The sequence below is a fragment of the Mustelus asterias genome, chromosome 5 (genome assembly GCF_964213995.1).
Source record: "Mustelus asterias chromosome 5, sMusAst1.hap1.1, whole genome shotgun sequence".
Lineage (NCBI taxonomy): Eukaryota > Metazoa > Chordata > Chondrichthyes > Carcharhiniformes > Triakidae > Mustelus > Mustelus asterias.
This window is the reverse complement of record NC_135805.1, coordinates 76,733,841-76,752,979: the sequence shown is the minus strand read 5'-3', so window position 1 is coordinate 76,752,979 and position 19,139 is coordinate 76,733,841. Positions and strand designations below refer to the sequence as shown.

The 19,139-nt window shown below is 42.8% G+C and overlaps 1 protein-coding gene across 1 annotated transcript in view; it reads left to right on the top strand.

The window, feature by feature from the left end:
* Positions 1-1,827: 1,827 nt before the first annotated feature.
* arhgap18 (Rho GTPase activating protein 18) overlaps positions 1,828-19,139 on the top strand; it is a 77,394-nt gene continuing 60,082 nt past the window's right edge. Inside the window, exon 1 of the mRNA XM_078213717.1 lies at positions 1,828-1,943. Coding sequence (XP_078069843.1) covers positions 1,828-1,943 — 116 coding nt within the window. The remainder of the gene's footprint in view (positions 1,944-19,139) is intronic.

The window sequence follows — 19,139 nt, the reverse complement described above, 5'->3', positions numbered from 1 at the left end:
TGTCATATTATGAACTTTCAGTCAATACTTATAAAAATTACACACAAGCTGCTAAGTTGGCTGCTTCAAATTAACTGATTTTTGGCATTTGGACTACAGACAGTATCACATGTCCAGTGAATGCATAATTAAATATGGACATTGGTGAGAGTACTTCACAGTGATTTGTGTAATTCACACATTTCATTGTGCAAGGATAGGCTAACAGCTATGGAGTTTCCAGAGTGCCTGTTTCCACATAAAAGATTGAACAAGAGGAAAGATCAAAACTCAAGGGCCAGAATCCACTACCCATTCTATCACAATGGCCTCTCCCATCCAAATTAGGCCTAAGAAGTGTTTACCCAGTGGTCAAGTGATCAAAGTTGGTTTCAGCGGTTGCATCCTGATCACCCCAGGGCCAACCAGATCCCTCAGCACCATCAGTCGCCAGCCAGTCTGAGAATCAGACAGAAAGTAGCTATGAGTCATCAAGCAGCCAAGTACTTAGCCTGTTCCAATTTCCAAGTTCACATGAGAACCAACTGGCTGTGAACCGTTCACTTTACAAGACCATCAAATCCATTCAAGAAACCACGTGTCTGCCACATGGGAGCCTGGAAATCACAAACCAGAGACTGAATTAGCTACAATCTCTAAAAATGCACATCTTAATGTGTATCCAATATTTGTATGTGTCCATGTGAGAGAGAGAGAAAGAGTGTGTGATGTTGCATTAATTTGGGCTAAGTGCATGAGAATAAAAAAACTTATTTATTTTAAACTCACAAATGTTTTCTGCTGAATTATTTAATTGGACAACACACTCCAAGTGTAAAAGACATATCTCTTCCCATACAAAACTTAAAAGATTATTGGAAGTACGAGTGAAGCTATATTCTGTCCGTGATAGCGGCCATTTGACCATCATGTCCATTCTGAAACTCTGGAAGAACAATTCAGCTAGTCACACTTCTCTGTCCTTTCCCTGTAACCTGTTTTTCTTCCAGGTGCTTATCCAAATCCCTTTTAAAATCCATGATTGAACCTGCTTTCACCACCGTTTCGGGCAGTGCATCCCAGATTGTAACCACTTGTGTCGTCTTTAGTTCTTTTGCCAATCACTTTAACTCTGTGTCCTCTCGTTCTCAACCATTTTGCCAATGGGAACTGCAACCTAACCTCAGGGTCCATGATTCTGAGGAGAGTGTCCAAAGTGTTCCATTCCAAAGTACTAAGTTTCATTACATTTATAGTAACATTCACAAAAAGACAATCAGCAAAGATATACCATTAACCCAGTAATTGGGAGATTTCAACTGTGCATGTCAGTACATTCCATTCACGTCATTCAATCAGAAATTCACCCAAACCAGCACACTCATGAAAACACATTTATTTTAACAAAACAACCACACAAAATATGAAACACGTAAAAAAAAACAGAATAACCTTGATGTTTATTGCCGATGGCTTGCTTTTAAATGTGTCTTTTTTGATGAGATTGCCTTTTTGATGTTAATTGCCTTCACAATTATAAAGGCTTTTACTCGCAAAAGATGGGAGAGAAAAATATATACACCAGTGTTGGAAAGTATCAAGAGATTCGGTAATGACGGGGCTCGAGCCGCACGCTCGAAGTTCAGTTCTTTTATTTTCACTGTTCCTTGTTTGGAACAACAGAGGCTTTTTCAGGCACTCGCCCTACCCTTGTTCAGAATTGTAGGGGTGGAGTTTCGATATGGAAATAATCCACGTTGCCAGGCAAGGAAGGAGGTTTATTACTCTTCTCTGCTTTATGTCGTGTCCGGTTGATCAATAACTAGCAGAAATTATGCCTCGCACACGATGGATCCATTGCCTACTTCTCAGAGCGTAGTTTTGACGGGATATCACTTAAACGATGATTCCGCGGATGGTGTTGCGAACAGCGCCAAGGAGGAAGCAGAACTCTCTTCGCCAGGGTAGGAATTTTACTCTTCGGTAATAGGAATTACGTTATCTGTTAATGGTTTCAAAGAATCTCAGCACTTTGAAACATACCTGTGCGTTATCATATTTCAAATGTCAGTGCAGTGCAAAGGTTTCGGCTGCTGCGGTTAATTACTGCTGATCAATAATGCAAAGCTTTTTAATAAGCTTTCTAGCATTTCAGCATTTGTCCATAAATTGTGGAATTGCACGTTGCTACAAACCTGAACATAGTTCGGATTTTAGTCCCTGTGACACGTAGAGTGCGCCTGTATTGAACAGGTACGTACCTGTCCTTCTGGGCTAGGGGCTAGATTGCTGAATTACACGATAAAGTCTTTGAAAGTGAACTAGAACTGTCCCAGATCAAAATTAGTTGGAATTTTCTGTTGCAGAAAATCTCGTTTAGAAATTAAGAATTTTGTTCATAAAGCAGAAATTCCTTGCATTTATTCTTCTAATAAAAGGCAATTGCAAGCAGATTATGTATTGCATTCGAATCATAAATCATTTCGCGTTATATATTACATACTACTTCGATTTTTGCTGTCGCTGCAATCACGTCATTGCAGATCACATCTACTTCAAATCTCAGTCGGCTCTATTTTGATGTGCCTCAGCTGAACACTTCAGCCTTTTGTTGACAGTTTTGGGGCTCCTTCAGAAACAGAAATGAATGCTCTGAGCTTCCAACACTCCTGTTGCTTTAGCATTTCTTACTTGTAGTATGCCACTGAATTATGGGGAAGGCGATGGGTTGATGGGTTAGTGGTATTACGGCTGGACTATTAATCCAGAAACTCAGCTACTGTTTTGGGGACCTGGGTTCAAATCCCGCCATGGCAGAGAGTGGAATTTGAATTCTATAAAATAAATATCTGGGATTCTCGCAGCCTGCTGTGCTGCAAAAGCAGGCTGAGAGAATCACCCACCCCACACCCCAGATAATCTAGCTGCTGGGAGACTCAAGTGGAAGCTGTTTCGCTGGCTCCCTGCTGGGAGCCACGGCCTCCGGCAGCCGGATTGCCAGCATTCACCCCCCCCCCCCCCATTTCACTCCAGCGGGGTTTTACAATAGCTCCCCACTTGCAGGGAGCTGGCAGCCTGACCCCGCTGAAGTGAAGGGGGACAGTTGAGGCCCCCCAGAGGGTTGGTGGAAAGGGGGGGTGCCCCCTGGGCATTGACAGCCTAGCAGTGCCAGCCTGGCCCACTGACAATGTCCAAGGGGCAAAGCGACAATACCCAGGAAGCATCTTCGCACTGCCCACTGGGGGTGGGGCCTAAAGGAGGCAGGGCCTCGGGGGCGATCGGTGGGGGGCGGGGGTGTCAGGTCTGCGGAGGGTGGTCGGGGCTGCCATTGTAGGGAGGGGGGATCAGGGCTGCTGGCAGGGAGATAGAGGTGGGGCGGGGGAGGTGAGCGGGGTGGTGGGGGTTGAGGCTGGTCCGGATATTTTTGTGAGGCCAGCGATCAGGTCGTGGGGGAATTGGAGGGAAAGTGATGAGGGGTTGCGGGGCTGGCCAGCGATTGGGAGGCTGGCAGTGCAAGGTTACTGCACACGCGCCGATCTCGGCACTGACAGATCGGCACAGTGGCCGCTCAGCGCTATGCTGCCAGTCTGTCCAGCAGGACCACTGAATTTTTGCAAGATTTGCGCTAGTGCACTCTGCAGTGCAGAGTGTGGGAGATTCATTTTGAAAATCCTGCTGAAAAAACCAACAGGATTTACTCTAGTTTTTACATGATTTCAACACTTAGAATTTTTTTGGGAGAGTTGCCCCTCTGGAATTAAGAATCTACTGATGACCGTGGAACCATTGTCGATTGTCAAAAACGCCCCTCTGGTTCACCTTCTGGGAAAGAAATCTGCCATCCTTATCTGTCTGGCCTACATGTGACTCCAGAGCCACAGCAATGTGGTTGACCTAGAAGTGCCCTCCAAAGGTAACTATGGATTTGCCAATAAATGCTGGCCAGCCAGCGATGCCCATGTCCCACGAATGAATAAAAACAAAATTCTTAGAAACTTCCAGTAAAATCTTCATAATCATTTGCACTGCATGAGACAAATGCATGCATTATTGGTTCTGCCTCCTGGACCTTAATCCTTATTACAAAATATCTTGGCCTTGGTGACACTGTTGCCACCTTACAGGAGTAGAGATGCTCCTCCCGTCTCCACAACATTACTGAACACTTATCTGTCAAACCTCAGTGGGGCCTGAGGTCCAATCTTGCTTAGGGATTGTAAGCTGATGTCAACCAATTCCTCTGCCCTTCAATGCATTGATAATTCACAATCAAATTATATATTTTTTTCAAATACTTATTTGACATCCAAGTCCTTCAATTCTTCATTGAAAGAGTTGGACAACTGCATTAGTTATCATAATGAGGTGACAAAGGAAAGAAAAAATTGGTTTGAAGACAAAAGGTGATTCCATCGACTGCACAGTGGAGCAGTGGGGTGGGGGGGGGGGAGACTTTGCTCTTCCCTTGGCAAGGTGGCAAGGCCCTTTAATGCCATCTCTGGATGGAGAAGTAGCAAGACTCGTCAAAAGCACAAGGTGTGACATTGGTGGTAGTGTTTTGGAGCATGTCCTTCACTACCTCTACCAGATAATTAGTGCATCCAGAAGGAAGGCATTGTCCTAATACCTAACGCCAATGTACAATCTAATGCATCCCTCTCACTGTGGGGGTGTAATAGCAATCAATTTGGATTTGCCTTTCTGAGGTTACTGCAAAGAATTCTGTGAGAAGCATGTGGACCCTTGGTGTTCCAGAGCCGTTATCAGTCTAGTGGGAATTTCTTGGATGTGGTTGAACATCTGTGCACATTATGTCTGCATTCCAGCCTCCAGTCACGTTTTGAAATTGGAAACATTTATATATTGTGGGCAGTGCTGACAAGATGTCCAGTTTAGGTAAGATTCCACTGTGGTGAATTGCTGCAATTTAAAAATATGTAGAACCCAAGGTTCCATATGTCAGTTTCATGAAAGCTCTGTGATCGAATACCTTTGGGAAACTCTTTCTTCAAAGTTAAATCTCACCCATGGGTTATGGCAATACTGAACATACAGGGACTGCTAAATGGTGAAATTACATAAATATGACATGTTTCTCTCATTTACTTTTCATCATAGTAACCATTGCTCTCCCCGACTTCCAGTTAAAGTGGAAAAAAGTGATGGGGATTTGACTTAAATGAGTCTTGTCTCAAATTCACTAAATTTACATTGGGTCAGAATTTTCCGTAAAAGTAAGCGTTCCACTAATAGAGTTCATTATTATTTATGCAGAAATGCGACAGCAACTTCAGTTGATTGGCAGATGGGCAGCTGTACTTGGAAATCCCAAAGTTGCTGACTTTGATCTGCCACTCTCACCAAAGTGGCATCTCTTTCTTGGCCTCATCATTGAATTAAATGACATGAGGTCGCTGCATTACAAACTCAACTAACATCAGAAAGTTAAATCTTATCATTTTAAGGCTAAGGACATTTTAACAATGTGCTAGGTGCTAATTACTGGCAGTCAATCTACATTTCAAACTACTCCAATACCTGTGGAGCACATTGGGACATCAGGTTGTGGAAGGAGATGAAAATGCTTTCTTACCAACACAAAAGCAGAAAACTGTAAATGTCGGAAATCCAAAAGCAAAATGCTGGAAATATGCAACAGGTCCGGAAGCACCTGTGGAGAGAGAAACAGTGGAACATTGCAGATTGATAATCTTTCTTTATGAATAGGCTTACATTTGGATTGTTCCATGTATCCCAGTCCAAGTGACCATAAAAGCCAAATCAGGACAAAGTGCTGATGAAATGTCTCCTATTTGCTAAAGACATCAATGACTGAGTCAAACACGTATGATTAATGAATATTACCTTTTTATGTGATATCAAAGTGCAATGAGCACCATCCCAAGGATTATGTAAATGGAAATTTGATATCAATTGAACTATTTTAGACAGTATGGCATTTTAGGTACATCACAAAGAGGATAAATGAAAAAGGACCTCTTTTGTTTCACTGCCAAAGCTTTGGCTGAATCCCATTTATGTGAATAAATCAGATTTCTGACAAACCACTGCCTAAGTTATGCTGATGGAGCAGAAGGAGCCCTAAGGACTTCCCCCTCCAAGATCCCAACATTAACTGGGTTTTGTTTAAAAACAGCATAACATAAGGTCAGCATAATCCCAAATAACCATAGGCTGGTGGTGATTTAACCAGAGGATCACCACATCTCAAGTGATGGCGAGATTGAGAGGCAGGCCTTCACGAATAACCTCAGCAGCTGGTGTGTGAATTGAAACCAACGCTGTGGGCATTGCTCTGCATCATGAGCCAACTGTCCAGCCAACTGAGCTAAACTGACCCCCAACAGCACAACATACATTGTTGAAGATTAGCAATATTAAATTGATAGCCCATATTAAATATATCATTGGTAAGTTTGCAATATTTGCTCCTTTATTTTGTGAATATACTCTCCTTTTTGTAGTAGTTGGCTGATGCAGCATTTTACATTTCATTTGGCCTGGCATGTTTGGATTTCATCACTGCTGTGAGTCATCATCCATGGCTATTGATGTACTATAATTATCTGTACCTTCCCTCTTCCTTAAAAAAAACAGCCATTAAATTAATTGTTTACGTACAATTTAGAGTCTTCTATTTTTCTAAATACTTACTCATTTTTATGTTTCTAGCCTACCTTATAGTCTTTGCCAAGGGGTGAATGTTGCCTAAAAATTCTGATTATATTTACATTTTCACTCCCATCTTCTTAGGATTTGTACAGCCACTGGCGGAATCCTTTCTTGCCAATTATTGAAAGTCAGACAACAAAACCACAATAAACTAACAATTATTTAATCAACCATAGAATCATAGTTAGCAGAACTTTAACATTGAGCATTGAAATAATTAGCAGAGAGGCTGAACAAATGAAGTAAGTAACAGTTTCAAAGGTAGCTCTGCTATTATATAGGATATATGGCACAGAAACAGACCATCTGGGATCAACTAATCCACACCAGAACATTATGTCACAATGATTCAGCAATAGCCATTTGGCCATTATAAGTTGCAAAAACAGAAAATGCTGGATAAACTCAGCAGATCTGGTAGCAGCTGCAGAGAGAGAAACAGAGTTAACATTTCAAGTCCATATGACTTCTTCAGAACTGAAGAGGTGTAGAAATATAATGGGTCATATAGCTGGAAAAGGGGATGGAGGAGGTGGAGTAAAATAAAAGGTCAGGGATAGATCAGAGCTAAGAGGAGATTGATAAAGATTGGCACAAGACACGGGAGGGAATGGTAGCATTAAGGACTAAAGTGCTGATAGTGGTATTAAAATAAAATATCAGAACATGGTAATATTATAAGTTAAGTTAAATATTAAGTTATTATAAGTTTACAGGAGATCAGAGTGGGATTGATATCAGTTGGTGATTCCTTAGGTGGCTGATATGTAGGCCTCATCGGATAGCCAGATGCTTGTAGTTAAAAATGTATTTAGAACTTATAGGATCTTGTTCTTATGAGCTGGTGTAGATGAACTAGTGCCTTAATATCCTCTGAAATGATATCAGTAGCCTACCTAGATGTCAGATTGACTAATCTCCTCTTGTAGAGCTGGTAGTCATTCCTCCTATATTGTCTACTCGTGAATATAATTATCTGTTGCACTGAGATGCAGTTTCCAATTTTACAGAGGTACCCTATCACATCTACTCAACACTGAAATGCTAATCCTGCTACTACAAAAAATACTAAAAGAACAGGGACTACACTGGGACTGAGGACTGGTTTTGTTGTCAAACATTTCATTTAGATAAAGGCAAAATACTGTGGATGCTGAAACAAAAACAGAAATTGCTGGAAAATCTCAGCAGGTCTGACAGCATCTATGGAGAGAGAATAGAGCTCACATTTCCAGTTTCGAGTCAGGGTGACTTTTTGTTTCTATCATTTAGATATCCTTAATTTCCAAAGAAAGATTGCATTGAACAATCTGGGTTAGAATAGTTCAGACCTTCTGGTGTCAATTATTTTGTACAGCCATGTTGATTTTCAAATAAATGAAGCATCAGCATCTAGACATTTTGGAACTTTGTTTACATGATAGTTCCTTGGATCTTCCAGGAGGTCTAAATAAGTTAGGGCGTTTAAATGAACCCCTTTAACATGCCAACACCAGACCTGTAGTGTTGATGACATGGTTTCTATCCAAAGTAACTAATGTTTTGTTTGTGTAGGCCTTCATAGTTTAATTAGCATTAACCATTCCCTCTCTTAGTGTTCAGCTTGACTACTTAGTAGTCAGCTTGACTACTGACTCCATTTTGAGGGCATATTTAAGGTAATTCCTGGGGCATCTGCCACAAGCACCAAATCCATGTTAAAAACAAGCTATTCTGCTTGCAGAGTGATTTCTCTCTCTTACTACATGACACATTGGGTGAAATCTTGTGAAGGCAATGAGGGACTCGCTGGCTGGCTGGAGAACCAGCGAGGAACCCATGGTTGCCTTCTCAGGGGAAAGCCCACCAAACCACAAGCCAATATGGCAGTTGCGAGGATCAGGAGCCTCAGGGTGAAGGTTGTCCACCTACAGAGAGTTTTCGGCCAATCATGGTGAGAGGCAGTGGAATTCTGGAAAATGTTGAGGTGCAAGAGCTCAAAGAACAAAGAACAATACAGCACAGGAACAGGCCCTTTGGCCCTCCAAGCCCACGCCGCTCCCTGGTCCAAACTAGACCATTCTTTTGTATCCCTCCATTCCCACTGCGTTCATGTGGCTATCTAGATAAGTCTTAAACATTTCCAGTGTGTCCGCCTCCACCACATTGCCCGGCAGCGCATTCCAGGCCCCCACCACTCTCTGTGTAAAATACGTCCTTCTGATATCCGTGTTAAACCTCCCCCCCCCTCACCTTGAACCTATGACCCTTCATGAACGTCACCACCGACCTGGGAAAATGCTTCCCACTGTTCACCCTATCTATGCCTTTCATAATTTTATACACCTCTATTAGGTCACCCCTCATCCTCCGTCTTTCCAGTGAGAACAACCCCAGTTTACCCAATCTCTCCTCATAACTAAGCCCTTCCATACCAGGCAACATCCTGGTAAACCTCCTCTGCACTCTCTCTAAAGCCTCCACGTCCTTCTGGTAGTGTGGCGACCAGAACTGGGCGCAGTATTCCAAATGCGGCCGAACCAACGTTCTATACAACTGCAACATCAGACCCCAACTTTTATACTCTATGCCCCGTCCTATAAAGGCAAGCATGCCATATGCCTTCTTCACTACCTTCTCCACCTGTGACGTCACCTTTAAGGATCTGTGGACTTGCACACCCAGGTCCCTCTGCGTATCTACACCCTTTATGGTTCTGCCATTTATCGTATAACTCCCCCCTACGTTAGTTCTACCAAAATGCATCACTTCGCATTTATCTGGATTGAACTCCATCTACCATTTCTTTGCCCAAATTTCCAGCCTATCTATATCCTTCTGTAGCCTCTGACAATGTTCCTCACTATCTGCAAGTCCAGCCATTTTCGTGTCGTCCGCAAACTTACTGATCACCCCAGTTACACCTTCTTCCAGATCGTTTATATAAATCACAAACAGCTCCTAGATAATCTGGCGGCCATATCATTTCAAAATCTACTGTTGCACTGTTTTCCTATGTATTAGTCATTTGAGTACCCAAAATCAGTAAAATATGGGCGGGATTCTCCAGCCATTCATGCTAGCAGGATTCTTCAGTCCCGCTGCAGAACAGAGATTTGGCTGAGCGCCAAATTCTCCTTCTTCACTGGCAGTGGCGGCTGGGCGTGAATGGCCGGAAAACTCCAGCCTTGGTTTTTTAAGTGAAAAATATGAATGCCGATAGGCACGTTATTTTGAACCATATGGTATTTTGAATCATTAATCTTTAGAGTAGCTAGAACTTCATTGCGCAACATTTTACAGATGAAACATCCACTATCCAAAATCCTCAGGGCCATTTCAGATAATTTTGTTTTTCAGATTCGGGATATAGCATGAGGCCACTTACATTACAATAGCCTGAGCCTCGGCTACATATCGCCTAAAGTTAATAAAATGGCTAGCAAAGTCAGATGTATCACTGAATAATAAGTGCAGGGTACCTGTAATAAATTGCCACCCATGGCACCATCTTCAATTCTGCCTACAAAGTGGTTGTGAAACCAAATCAGAAAAAGTGTCCCTGGTTACCCAGGCTCCCTTATTGGCATAACAGTGAACAGCTAATGACCGAATACTATTGAAGATCCTGGGGCATTTGCTTTTTTCAACAGCAGCCAATTTACATTTGTGTGTGCCAGCTGCATTGGCACAACCAAGGACAGTCAACCTATCCTTAGCTTCCTGACACCTGTTGGTGCACTCTCGTCATCTGCACGTACACTCGAGCTTCATTTTCCAAGCACACTTTCAGACCTTTGGCCATGTCAAGTCTGAACAGCCCTGCGAGTCTCTATATTTCCAGGGGTAAAGTTAAAGGAAGCTTCAAGTTATAGAAAGAGCTGTAAAGGGAGCAAACATGAAGCAAAGTGGGCTTGAAGGAAGATCTGAGGAGGTAGCCGAAAGTTGGTGACACTTTCCTGTGGGCCTTTGGAGCAGCGGTGTTCTGCTTGACATGTCATCACGGGGCTGTTTAGGGGGCATCGCCGGGCAAGTCGCGGGGCTGTTCGGGGAGTGTCGTCGGGCGAGTTATGGGGCTACATAAGGGCAGTTGCAGGGCTGTCATTGGTTAGAGGAGATGCTGCTGTCATGGTCTGATGCACTTCGGCAAAACTACACCATTAGTGAGAGGGGTTTCATGAGCAGTGGTCACAAGGAAGTGGGATTCTGCAATAAGGAAAGAGCGGCGCCTCCCAGCAAGACTCCCTTCCTGATGCCAATCTCTTGATTAGGCACTGAGTGCCCTTGAGGGAGTAACACCCTCCCTTTTGGGGATGAGAAGCAGCTGCACACATTTACTTCTCGTGCTCCCTGCATGACAGCAGGTCTGGTCGCCATGGCAATGGGATGGAGTCCTTATGTGCTCATTAATTATTCACTCAGGGACCTCAATTGGTGATAGGCTGGAAAGGTGCAAGAGAAAGCACAGGACTTGAAAGATATAGGCTGGCTTGTGTTCACTTTGGATTTTGTTATTAAACAGATTTGCGCTGTTGTCATGCTTTGTTATTATCAGTTAGAGTCATGGAGGAAAGGGAGTTGACTAGTGATTTGTTGCTCACTACATCACTCAGATGCTGAGGATTGGCATGATCGTGTAAATTAATGTTGTCATGTTGTTGAATGGGTATTGAAATGAAGAGATGTTCCTTTAATTGAATGATGTGGGGACAGAACTGGGCAAGGCTTTGGTGTCAAAGACAAAATAAAAACAGGCATGCTGGGAATACACAGCAGATCAAGCAGCATCTGTGAAGATAGAAACAGAGTTGATGTTTCATTTTCCAATTTCTTGGGTGCTGGAAGGATATTTCCCTTTGAAAAAAAAAATAAACTGTGAGGAGGATAGTGCAAGATTGCAAAAGAACATAGACGAATTGGTGGAATTGGCAGACAGGTAGCAGATGAAGTTCAATGCGGAGAAATGTGCAATGATTCATTTGGTAAGAAGAAACAAAATATAATAAAAGATACAACTCTAAAGGGGCTGCAGGAGCAGAGGGGCCTGGGTGTATATGTGCAGGTGGTAGGTTGAGAGAGCGGCTAATAAAACATACAGTATCTTAGCTAGGCTTTATTAATTGAGGCAGAAAGTATTAAAGCAAAGAAGTTATGTTGAACTTATATAAGATACCTGCTGGAATTTTACCGCCCCACTCGCCACGGGAATCAGAGCGGGCAAGGGCAGGGCAATGGAAATATCCATTGAGTTTCGGGACAAGCGAGGCCATTGTATTTAAGAAGGATGTGGAGGCATTGGAGAGAGTGCTGCAAAGATCAGTGGGGAACTTCAGTAATTAAGATAGATTGGAGAAGCTGGAACTGTTTTCCTTGAAGAAACACAGGCTGAAGGAAGACTTGAGAGTGCTATACTTGCTGCAAGTGATTAGGGTCTGGAGTTCACTGTCTGAGAGTGTAGTACAGGTTGGAACAATCAAACATTCAAAAGGGAATTAGACAGTTAGCTAAAAATGGACAGTGTGCGGGGTTATGGAGAAATGGCAGGATAATAACACTAAGTGAATTGCTCATTCAGAGAGCTGGTGAAGACTTAAAAGGCTGAATGGCCTCCTTCTGTGCTGTATAAAACTCTGTGATTCTGTGAAGTCATTTCATGATACAGAAGTCAAAGGAACAAAAAAATGCAGACGGATGATGTGTGAAAAGCTGCTGTCTGAATGCAAAGTGAAGAACAAAGAAAAAAATGAGAAAGAAAACAAACCAGCAAATAAGGAAAGAAACGTGGGGCAGAGGTTATGTCTGAAATTGTTAAACTCAAGAGTGGAATCCAGAACGCTGTCGAGCACAGAGTGAAAATATAACGCTGAATTTGGATAAGTCGGTCAGAAAGGTTGCCCCGCGTTGATTTTACGCAGCAAGCAGCCTTAACAAACAGAGACTGGAACTTCCCCCAATGCACATTTCCCTACCCTTTCACCAACCTTGATGGGAAAAAAACAGTCTTCCCATTCTTCCCAGCTTCCACAGCCCAACGCATTGGAGGCAGATTGAGGTCATTAATGACCACTTAAGGGCCTCAATAGGCCTATGGGCAGGTGAGCTAGTGGGCACTGTTCCCACCCCACCGGGTTGGAGGTGGGTGGAACATCCACCAACTGAAAACACATCAGGCAGGCAGCCATAAAATCCAGCCCACGATGAGCTTTGTGTGGAGCTTCATGGGAACACCGTAGCAGTCCAAGGACAGAAAGGTCAGGGTGGGAGCAAGGCAGAGAATTGACATGACAAGTGACAGGAAACTTGGGGCTTGCTGACTGAATGGCGATGTTCTGAAACGCAGTCACTTGGTTTACATTCGGTCTGTCCAGTGTAGAAGAAATCACATCATGAGCAGCGAATACAGAATGCTAAATTGCAGAAGTACAAGTAATTCATTGTTTCATTTGGAAGGAATGTTTGAGGCCTTGAACAGTGACTAGGGAGGAGGTATAAGATTGGTGGTGCTGTGGGAAAGGGAATGGTTGTTGGAGATGACAGGAGTGGAGCACAGTATTGTGGAGGGAATGGTTCCCATGGAATACTGAAAGAGACCCTTTGCTGCGGCACCTTTCCATGCAAGCACTGGAGATGCAGCACCCACCTTTTAACTCCCTCTCAGCTGTTTTAGAACCATAGAATCCCTAAAGTGCAGAAAGATGCCATTTGGCCCATTGAATCTGCACTGACTCTCCGAAACAGCATCTCACCAGGCACTCCCCTCTGCTCTATCCCCGCTGCCCCATGCATTTACCATGGTCGATCCAGCTAACCCACACGTCTTTGGTTTAGTATGGTGAAGTTGTATGGAGCCCAGTGGGATTGAACTGAGCATGATACATGAACTGGAGCCTAATGCAGAGCTATTCACAGTCAGTGCTCTGCCAGCATGATATATATACATATCAGCACACATAATTAGGAGCGGGAGTAGGCCATTCAGCCTCTTGAGCCTGCTCCACCATTCAATACGTACATGGCTGATCTGTTTGTGGTCTTTAATTCTACTTTCCGCTCTAATCCACCCCACCCCGCACCCCCCGCCAAACCCTCGACTCCCTTGTCGATCAAAAATCTATTTAACGCAGCCTTGAATATATTCAATAACCCAACATTCACTGTGGAGAATTCCACAGACCAATAATCCTGTCAGAGAAAATATTTCTGCTCGTCTCCAGCTTAAATAAGGGAACCCTAATTTTTAAATAGTGCCCCCTAGTTCTGGACTCCCCCACAAAGGGAAGCTTCCCCTTAGCATCTACCTTGTCCAATTCCCTCAGGATCTTATGTCTCAATAAGATCATCTCTCATTCTTCTAAATTCCAATGGGTATAAGCCCAACCTGCTCAACCTTTCCTCATAAGACAACTCCTACCTCCCAGGAAAGAGTTGTGAACCTTCTCTGAACTGCTTCCAATACAATTATATATTTTCTTAAGGATGGAGACCAAAACTGTGCACAGTGTTCCAACTGTGATCTACCTTAACCAAAAGAGAAACTGCTGGAAAATCTCAGCAGGGACATCTGGACTCAAAACGTCAGCTCTTTTCTCTCCTTCCAGATGCTGCCAGACCTGCTGAGATTTTCCAGCATTTTCTCATTTGGTTTCAGATTCCAGCATCCGCAGTAATTTGCTTTTATCCAGTGATCTAACTAAAGCCCTGTACAGCTGTAGCAACACGTTCCAACTTTCATACTCCATTCCCTTTGCAATAAATACCAACATTCCATTTATCTTCCTAATCACTTGCTGCACCTGTATGCTGACATTTTGCGATTCATGTCAACATAAAGATACAGCAAGTGATTAGGAAACTGGATAGGACACTCAGATCTCTCTGTAGCTCAGAGCTCATTCAAATAATACACTTTTTAAAGAAAATGAATTCATTTCTCAGAGTTGCAAAGCCAATGCACAGAGTGGACAGAGCAAGCCCTTGTCCATCTCCCTGCTTGCTCCAAAAAACAATTCCAATTCAATTTCAATCCAGTTCATGGTTCCCGCAAGAGATACATACTACATGCAAGCTGACAAGAACAGGTATTACATCTGATCTCAGGCTTGATCAGAGCTACACTTAATCTTAGCCAAAAGGCCTGCTTAAAAAAAATTCTTTTTTCTAAAATTACAAAGCCAGTGTGCAGAGTTGACAGGTCAAGAGTTTAATCCATCGCCTTGCTTGCTCCAAAAACCAATTCAAATTTAATCCAGTACATGATCCCCAAAAGAGAGACATACAAGGTCCAAGCTGACGAGAAAAGGCATTGCATCTTATCCTGGGCTTGATTTTTTTTTGGTACCTTTGGTACTTTATTCCTAATCAAAAAGCGAATTAAGTCCAATCAGAGTCCCCATATGAGGGACAAACCAGCCCCAAGCTGACAAGACAAGGATACACATCCCATATTGGGCTTGAAGCTGACAGGATGAGGCATTACACCCCATCCCGGGCTCAATATGAGTTTCATCTTGGCCAAATGGCTAAGATGGCTTTAAAAAACTGCATCAGATGAAGCCTCAGTTTAACCTGATTGGTTACTCTGAACGCTTACACTTGATGTTAGCCAAAAGGCCAAGAAGCAATCTGATGCTTGATTTTAGCCAAAAGGCCACTGATTTTCTATTATTCCTGTCAAAGTGACAAATTCACAGTTTTCCACATTATATTCTACCTGCCAAATTTTTGCCCACTCACTCAATCTATCCAAATCCCCTTGAAAACTCTTTGTCGTCTTGACAACTTACTTTCCTACATTTCTTTGTGTCATCAGCAAATTTAGCAACCATACATTAGGAACTTTCATCCAAGTCATTGATATGTAGATTTAGGAAGTGCAGGTCTTCCCTGTTGAAATAATTGAAGGGTTTCTGCAGGAGTCACAATCCCTCACTGAAACTCTATACCTGCTATGAAAGAAAAATCATATCATATGGTTCAAATGTAGATTAATTCTTTGAAGTTGTTTTCTTTCACTTTTTGACCCTAAAATGAAAATTTATACTATAGATTGCTTCATTCAATTTGCAAGAATACACTCATTCAGCACATTTTTTATGGAACTTGACTGTTGTATGTACAGAAATAGCAGCACCCAATGAACGTCTAAACTATGACAGCTGTTTTCTTTAATCTGCACAATACAAGAAAGTCCCTGGAAATCAGTGTTCCCATAGCAACAACACTGCAAATTCACTGTACAGGTTGAAGCAACTCAAGAAGGCGGCTCACCACCACCTTCTCAAGGGCAATTAATGATGGACATTAAATGCCGATCTTGCCTGCAACGGTCAAATTCCATGAACAAATAATTTAGAAAGGCAAAAGGGAAGCCACTGGAGGTTATCCTAATGCAAAAATTTGACCCAACATCTTTACTCAACATTGCCTGGTCAGGTCTTTTTTTTTGGATAAATATTAATCAATATTGCATTGCATATGGGGGACAAGATTAAGTGCTATATTCAGGACAGGCAGGGCTACAGGGCAGGAAATAACTGGAATAAGGAATTAGTAGGGGGGAGGAAAGACTGAATGGCAGAAAAGGAGAAAATGGGGAGGGGTAAGACAACGAGGGGAAAAAGAATGAACAGGAAGGAGGAAGGGTGGGCTGAGGAGGTGCAGAGAGGTAGAATGAGGAAAACAATGTAGGGGAAGGAAGAAATAAATGGGGTGGAGATGAGGAAAGGATGAGGATGTGGCTCATTGCTTTAATCCACCTCACTTTGATACAATGACGCTCAATGCAAGTTTCAAGAACAGTACCTCAGTGGTCTTAATACTGACATTACTAACTTCAGACTACAGCTACAGACTCAATTCTTTTTACAACTTGTGATAGAGACCAGGTCTGCTCATATCGGGATAAATGGAATGTAGGTTGACATTTGAGTTCGAGACCTTTCATCAAGCACAATGCTGGTGGAGATCTATGTGGGCCTGTTCTTATCTCTCATGATTTGGGATTTATATTACTTCACTTGTATTTTCTGCATAAATTTCATTTCTGCTAAATACACAGCTCTTTCACTCTTTTTCTCATTTATTCATTCCTCATTGTTTTTAACTAAGCCTTTTTTAAACCAACTTTTAATTGTGAACGATCCTGTGTCTTTTCACCCTCTCCCTCCTATTTTTACATTCTTTTCTTTCCATGACTCCATTATCTCAGTGACCTATGATATCACCTGTTATGTGTTTGCAGGCCATTTAAAATAATATTTCCTTCTCTGGTCCTTTCTGTTTTCCAGAATGACTAAAATGCCTGTTTATTTCTTACCCTTCAGTCAGATGAAGGTCGCTAAAGCTACCCTGTTGTTTTCTCTCTACAGATGATTGTGATCTGCTCTGTATTTTCAGTACATTCAATTTATTTTTATTTCACAATGACATCAGGTTATTCATGCTACCTTCTAACTCAGATAACTCTTACACTGTTTTAGTTTCTTGTGTGTCCTTCAGTGAATGAATAGTAACTTTTTAGATTATGACGTGGTTCAAAAATTAAATATACACAGCACAACTTATCTGTAAATCTCATTTGTTTTGTGTACCTGATAACACACTGTAGCCCCGAGCTTCAGATTTTCAACATTATTATAAATGGCTTAATGTCAGCTGGAAAATAAGAAAAAACTTAAACACTATGGGTGGAATTTTACTGGCATGTCTGCCTGAGGTTCGTATGAGCCCACCCGAGGCCAACGGAGATTGGCGTTCTCCGAGTCTCGCCCGATCCCGGAATCGGGGCGGGCGTGCCGGTAAAATTCCAGCCTATATCACACCTTATCATGTTGTCAGGACACCCTACAGCTCTTCATATCGAATAAATTATTTTGAACATAAAATCACTGTTATACAAGCAAATGTAGCAACCAATTTAGCTCATCAGGTTCCACAATCACTAAATCAGACGAAGGATCAATGAGGGTAATTTGGTCACAGCATCATAGTGTTGTTACACTAAGGCAGAAGGAGGCCATTCAGTCTTTCATGTCTGTGCTGGCTCTCTGTAGATCAAATCCTCCTCCATCACCCTGCAAAATCTTCCCTTTCAGGTAATATTCCAATTTCCTCTTAAATGACTTGTTTAAGCATGCCCCACCGCATACTTAGGCAGTGCATTCCAGATCCCAACAACTTGCTGAGTGAAAATGTTTCTCTTCATCTCTCCATTGCTTCTTTTGCCAATTACCTTAAATCTGTGTCCTCTTGTTTGTGATTCTTCTACAAATGGGAATAGTTTTTCCTTATCTACTCTGTCCAGACCCTTCGTGATTTTAAATACCTTTATCAACCTTCTCTTCTCCAAGGAAAACAGTTCCAATTTCTCCAATCTACCTATGTCACTCAAATTCCTTATCCCTGGAACCATTCTTTGAATCTTTTCTGCACTCTCTCAAGAATATTTTCACATCTTTCCTCAAGTGTCGCACCCAGAACTGAATGGAATACTCCAGTTGGGGGCGAACCAGTATTCTATACAAGTTTAACAGCACTTCATTGCCTTATGCTCTATGTCCCTATTAGTAAAGCCTGGAATACTGTATTAACTTCTCCCATTAACCACTCTCTCAACCTGTCCTGTCATCTTCAAAGACCATGGGGTACAGGTCTCTGGCACAGAGTCTGTCCTTGTTGCTCAAAGGGAAGGGGGGAGAGGAGTAGAGCATTAGTTATTGGGGACTCCATAGTTAGGGGGACAGATAGGAGATTCTGTGGGAACGAGAGGGACTCGCGGTTGGTGTGTTGCCTCCCAAGTGCCAGAGTCCGTGATGTCTCGGATCGTGTTTTCGGGATCCTTAAGGGGGAAGGGGACCAGCCCCAAGTCGTGGTCCACATAGGCACCAAAGACATAGGTAGGAAAAGGGATGGGGATGTAAGGCAGAAATTCAGGGAGTTAGGGTGGAAGCTTAGGGCTAGAACAGAGTTGTTATCTCTGGTTTGTTACCCGTGCCACGTGATAGTGAGGAGAGGAATAGGGAGAGAGAGCAGTTGAACACGTGGCTACAGGGATGGTGCAGGAGGGAGGGATTCAGATACCTGGACATTTGGGGCTCATTCTGGGGTAGGTGGGACCTCTACAAATGGATGGTCTACACCTGAACCAGAGGGGTACCAATATCCTTGGGGGGAAATTTGTTAATGCTCTTTGGGAGGATTTAAACTAATTCAGCAGGGGGATGGGAACCTGAATTGTAGCTCCAGTGTACAGGAGGTTGAGAGTAGTGAGGTCATGGATAAGGTTTCAAGGTCGCAGGAGTGTACTGGCAGGCAGGAAAGTGGTTTGAAGTGTGTATACTTCAACGCCAGGAGCATCCGGAATAAGGTGGGTGAACTTGCAGCATGGGTTGGTACCTGGGACTTCGATGTTGTGGCCATCTCGGCGACATGGATAGAGCAGGGACAGGAATGGTTGTTGCAGGTTCCGGGTTTTAGATGTTTCAGTAAGA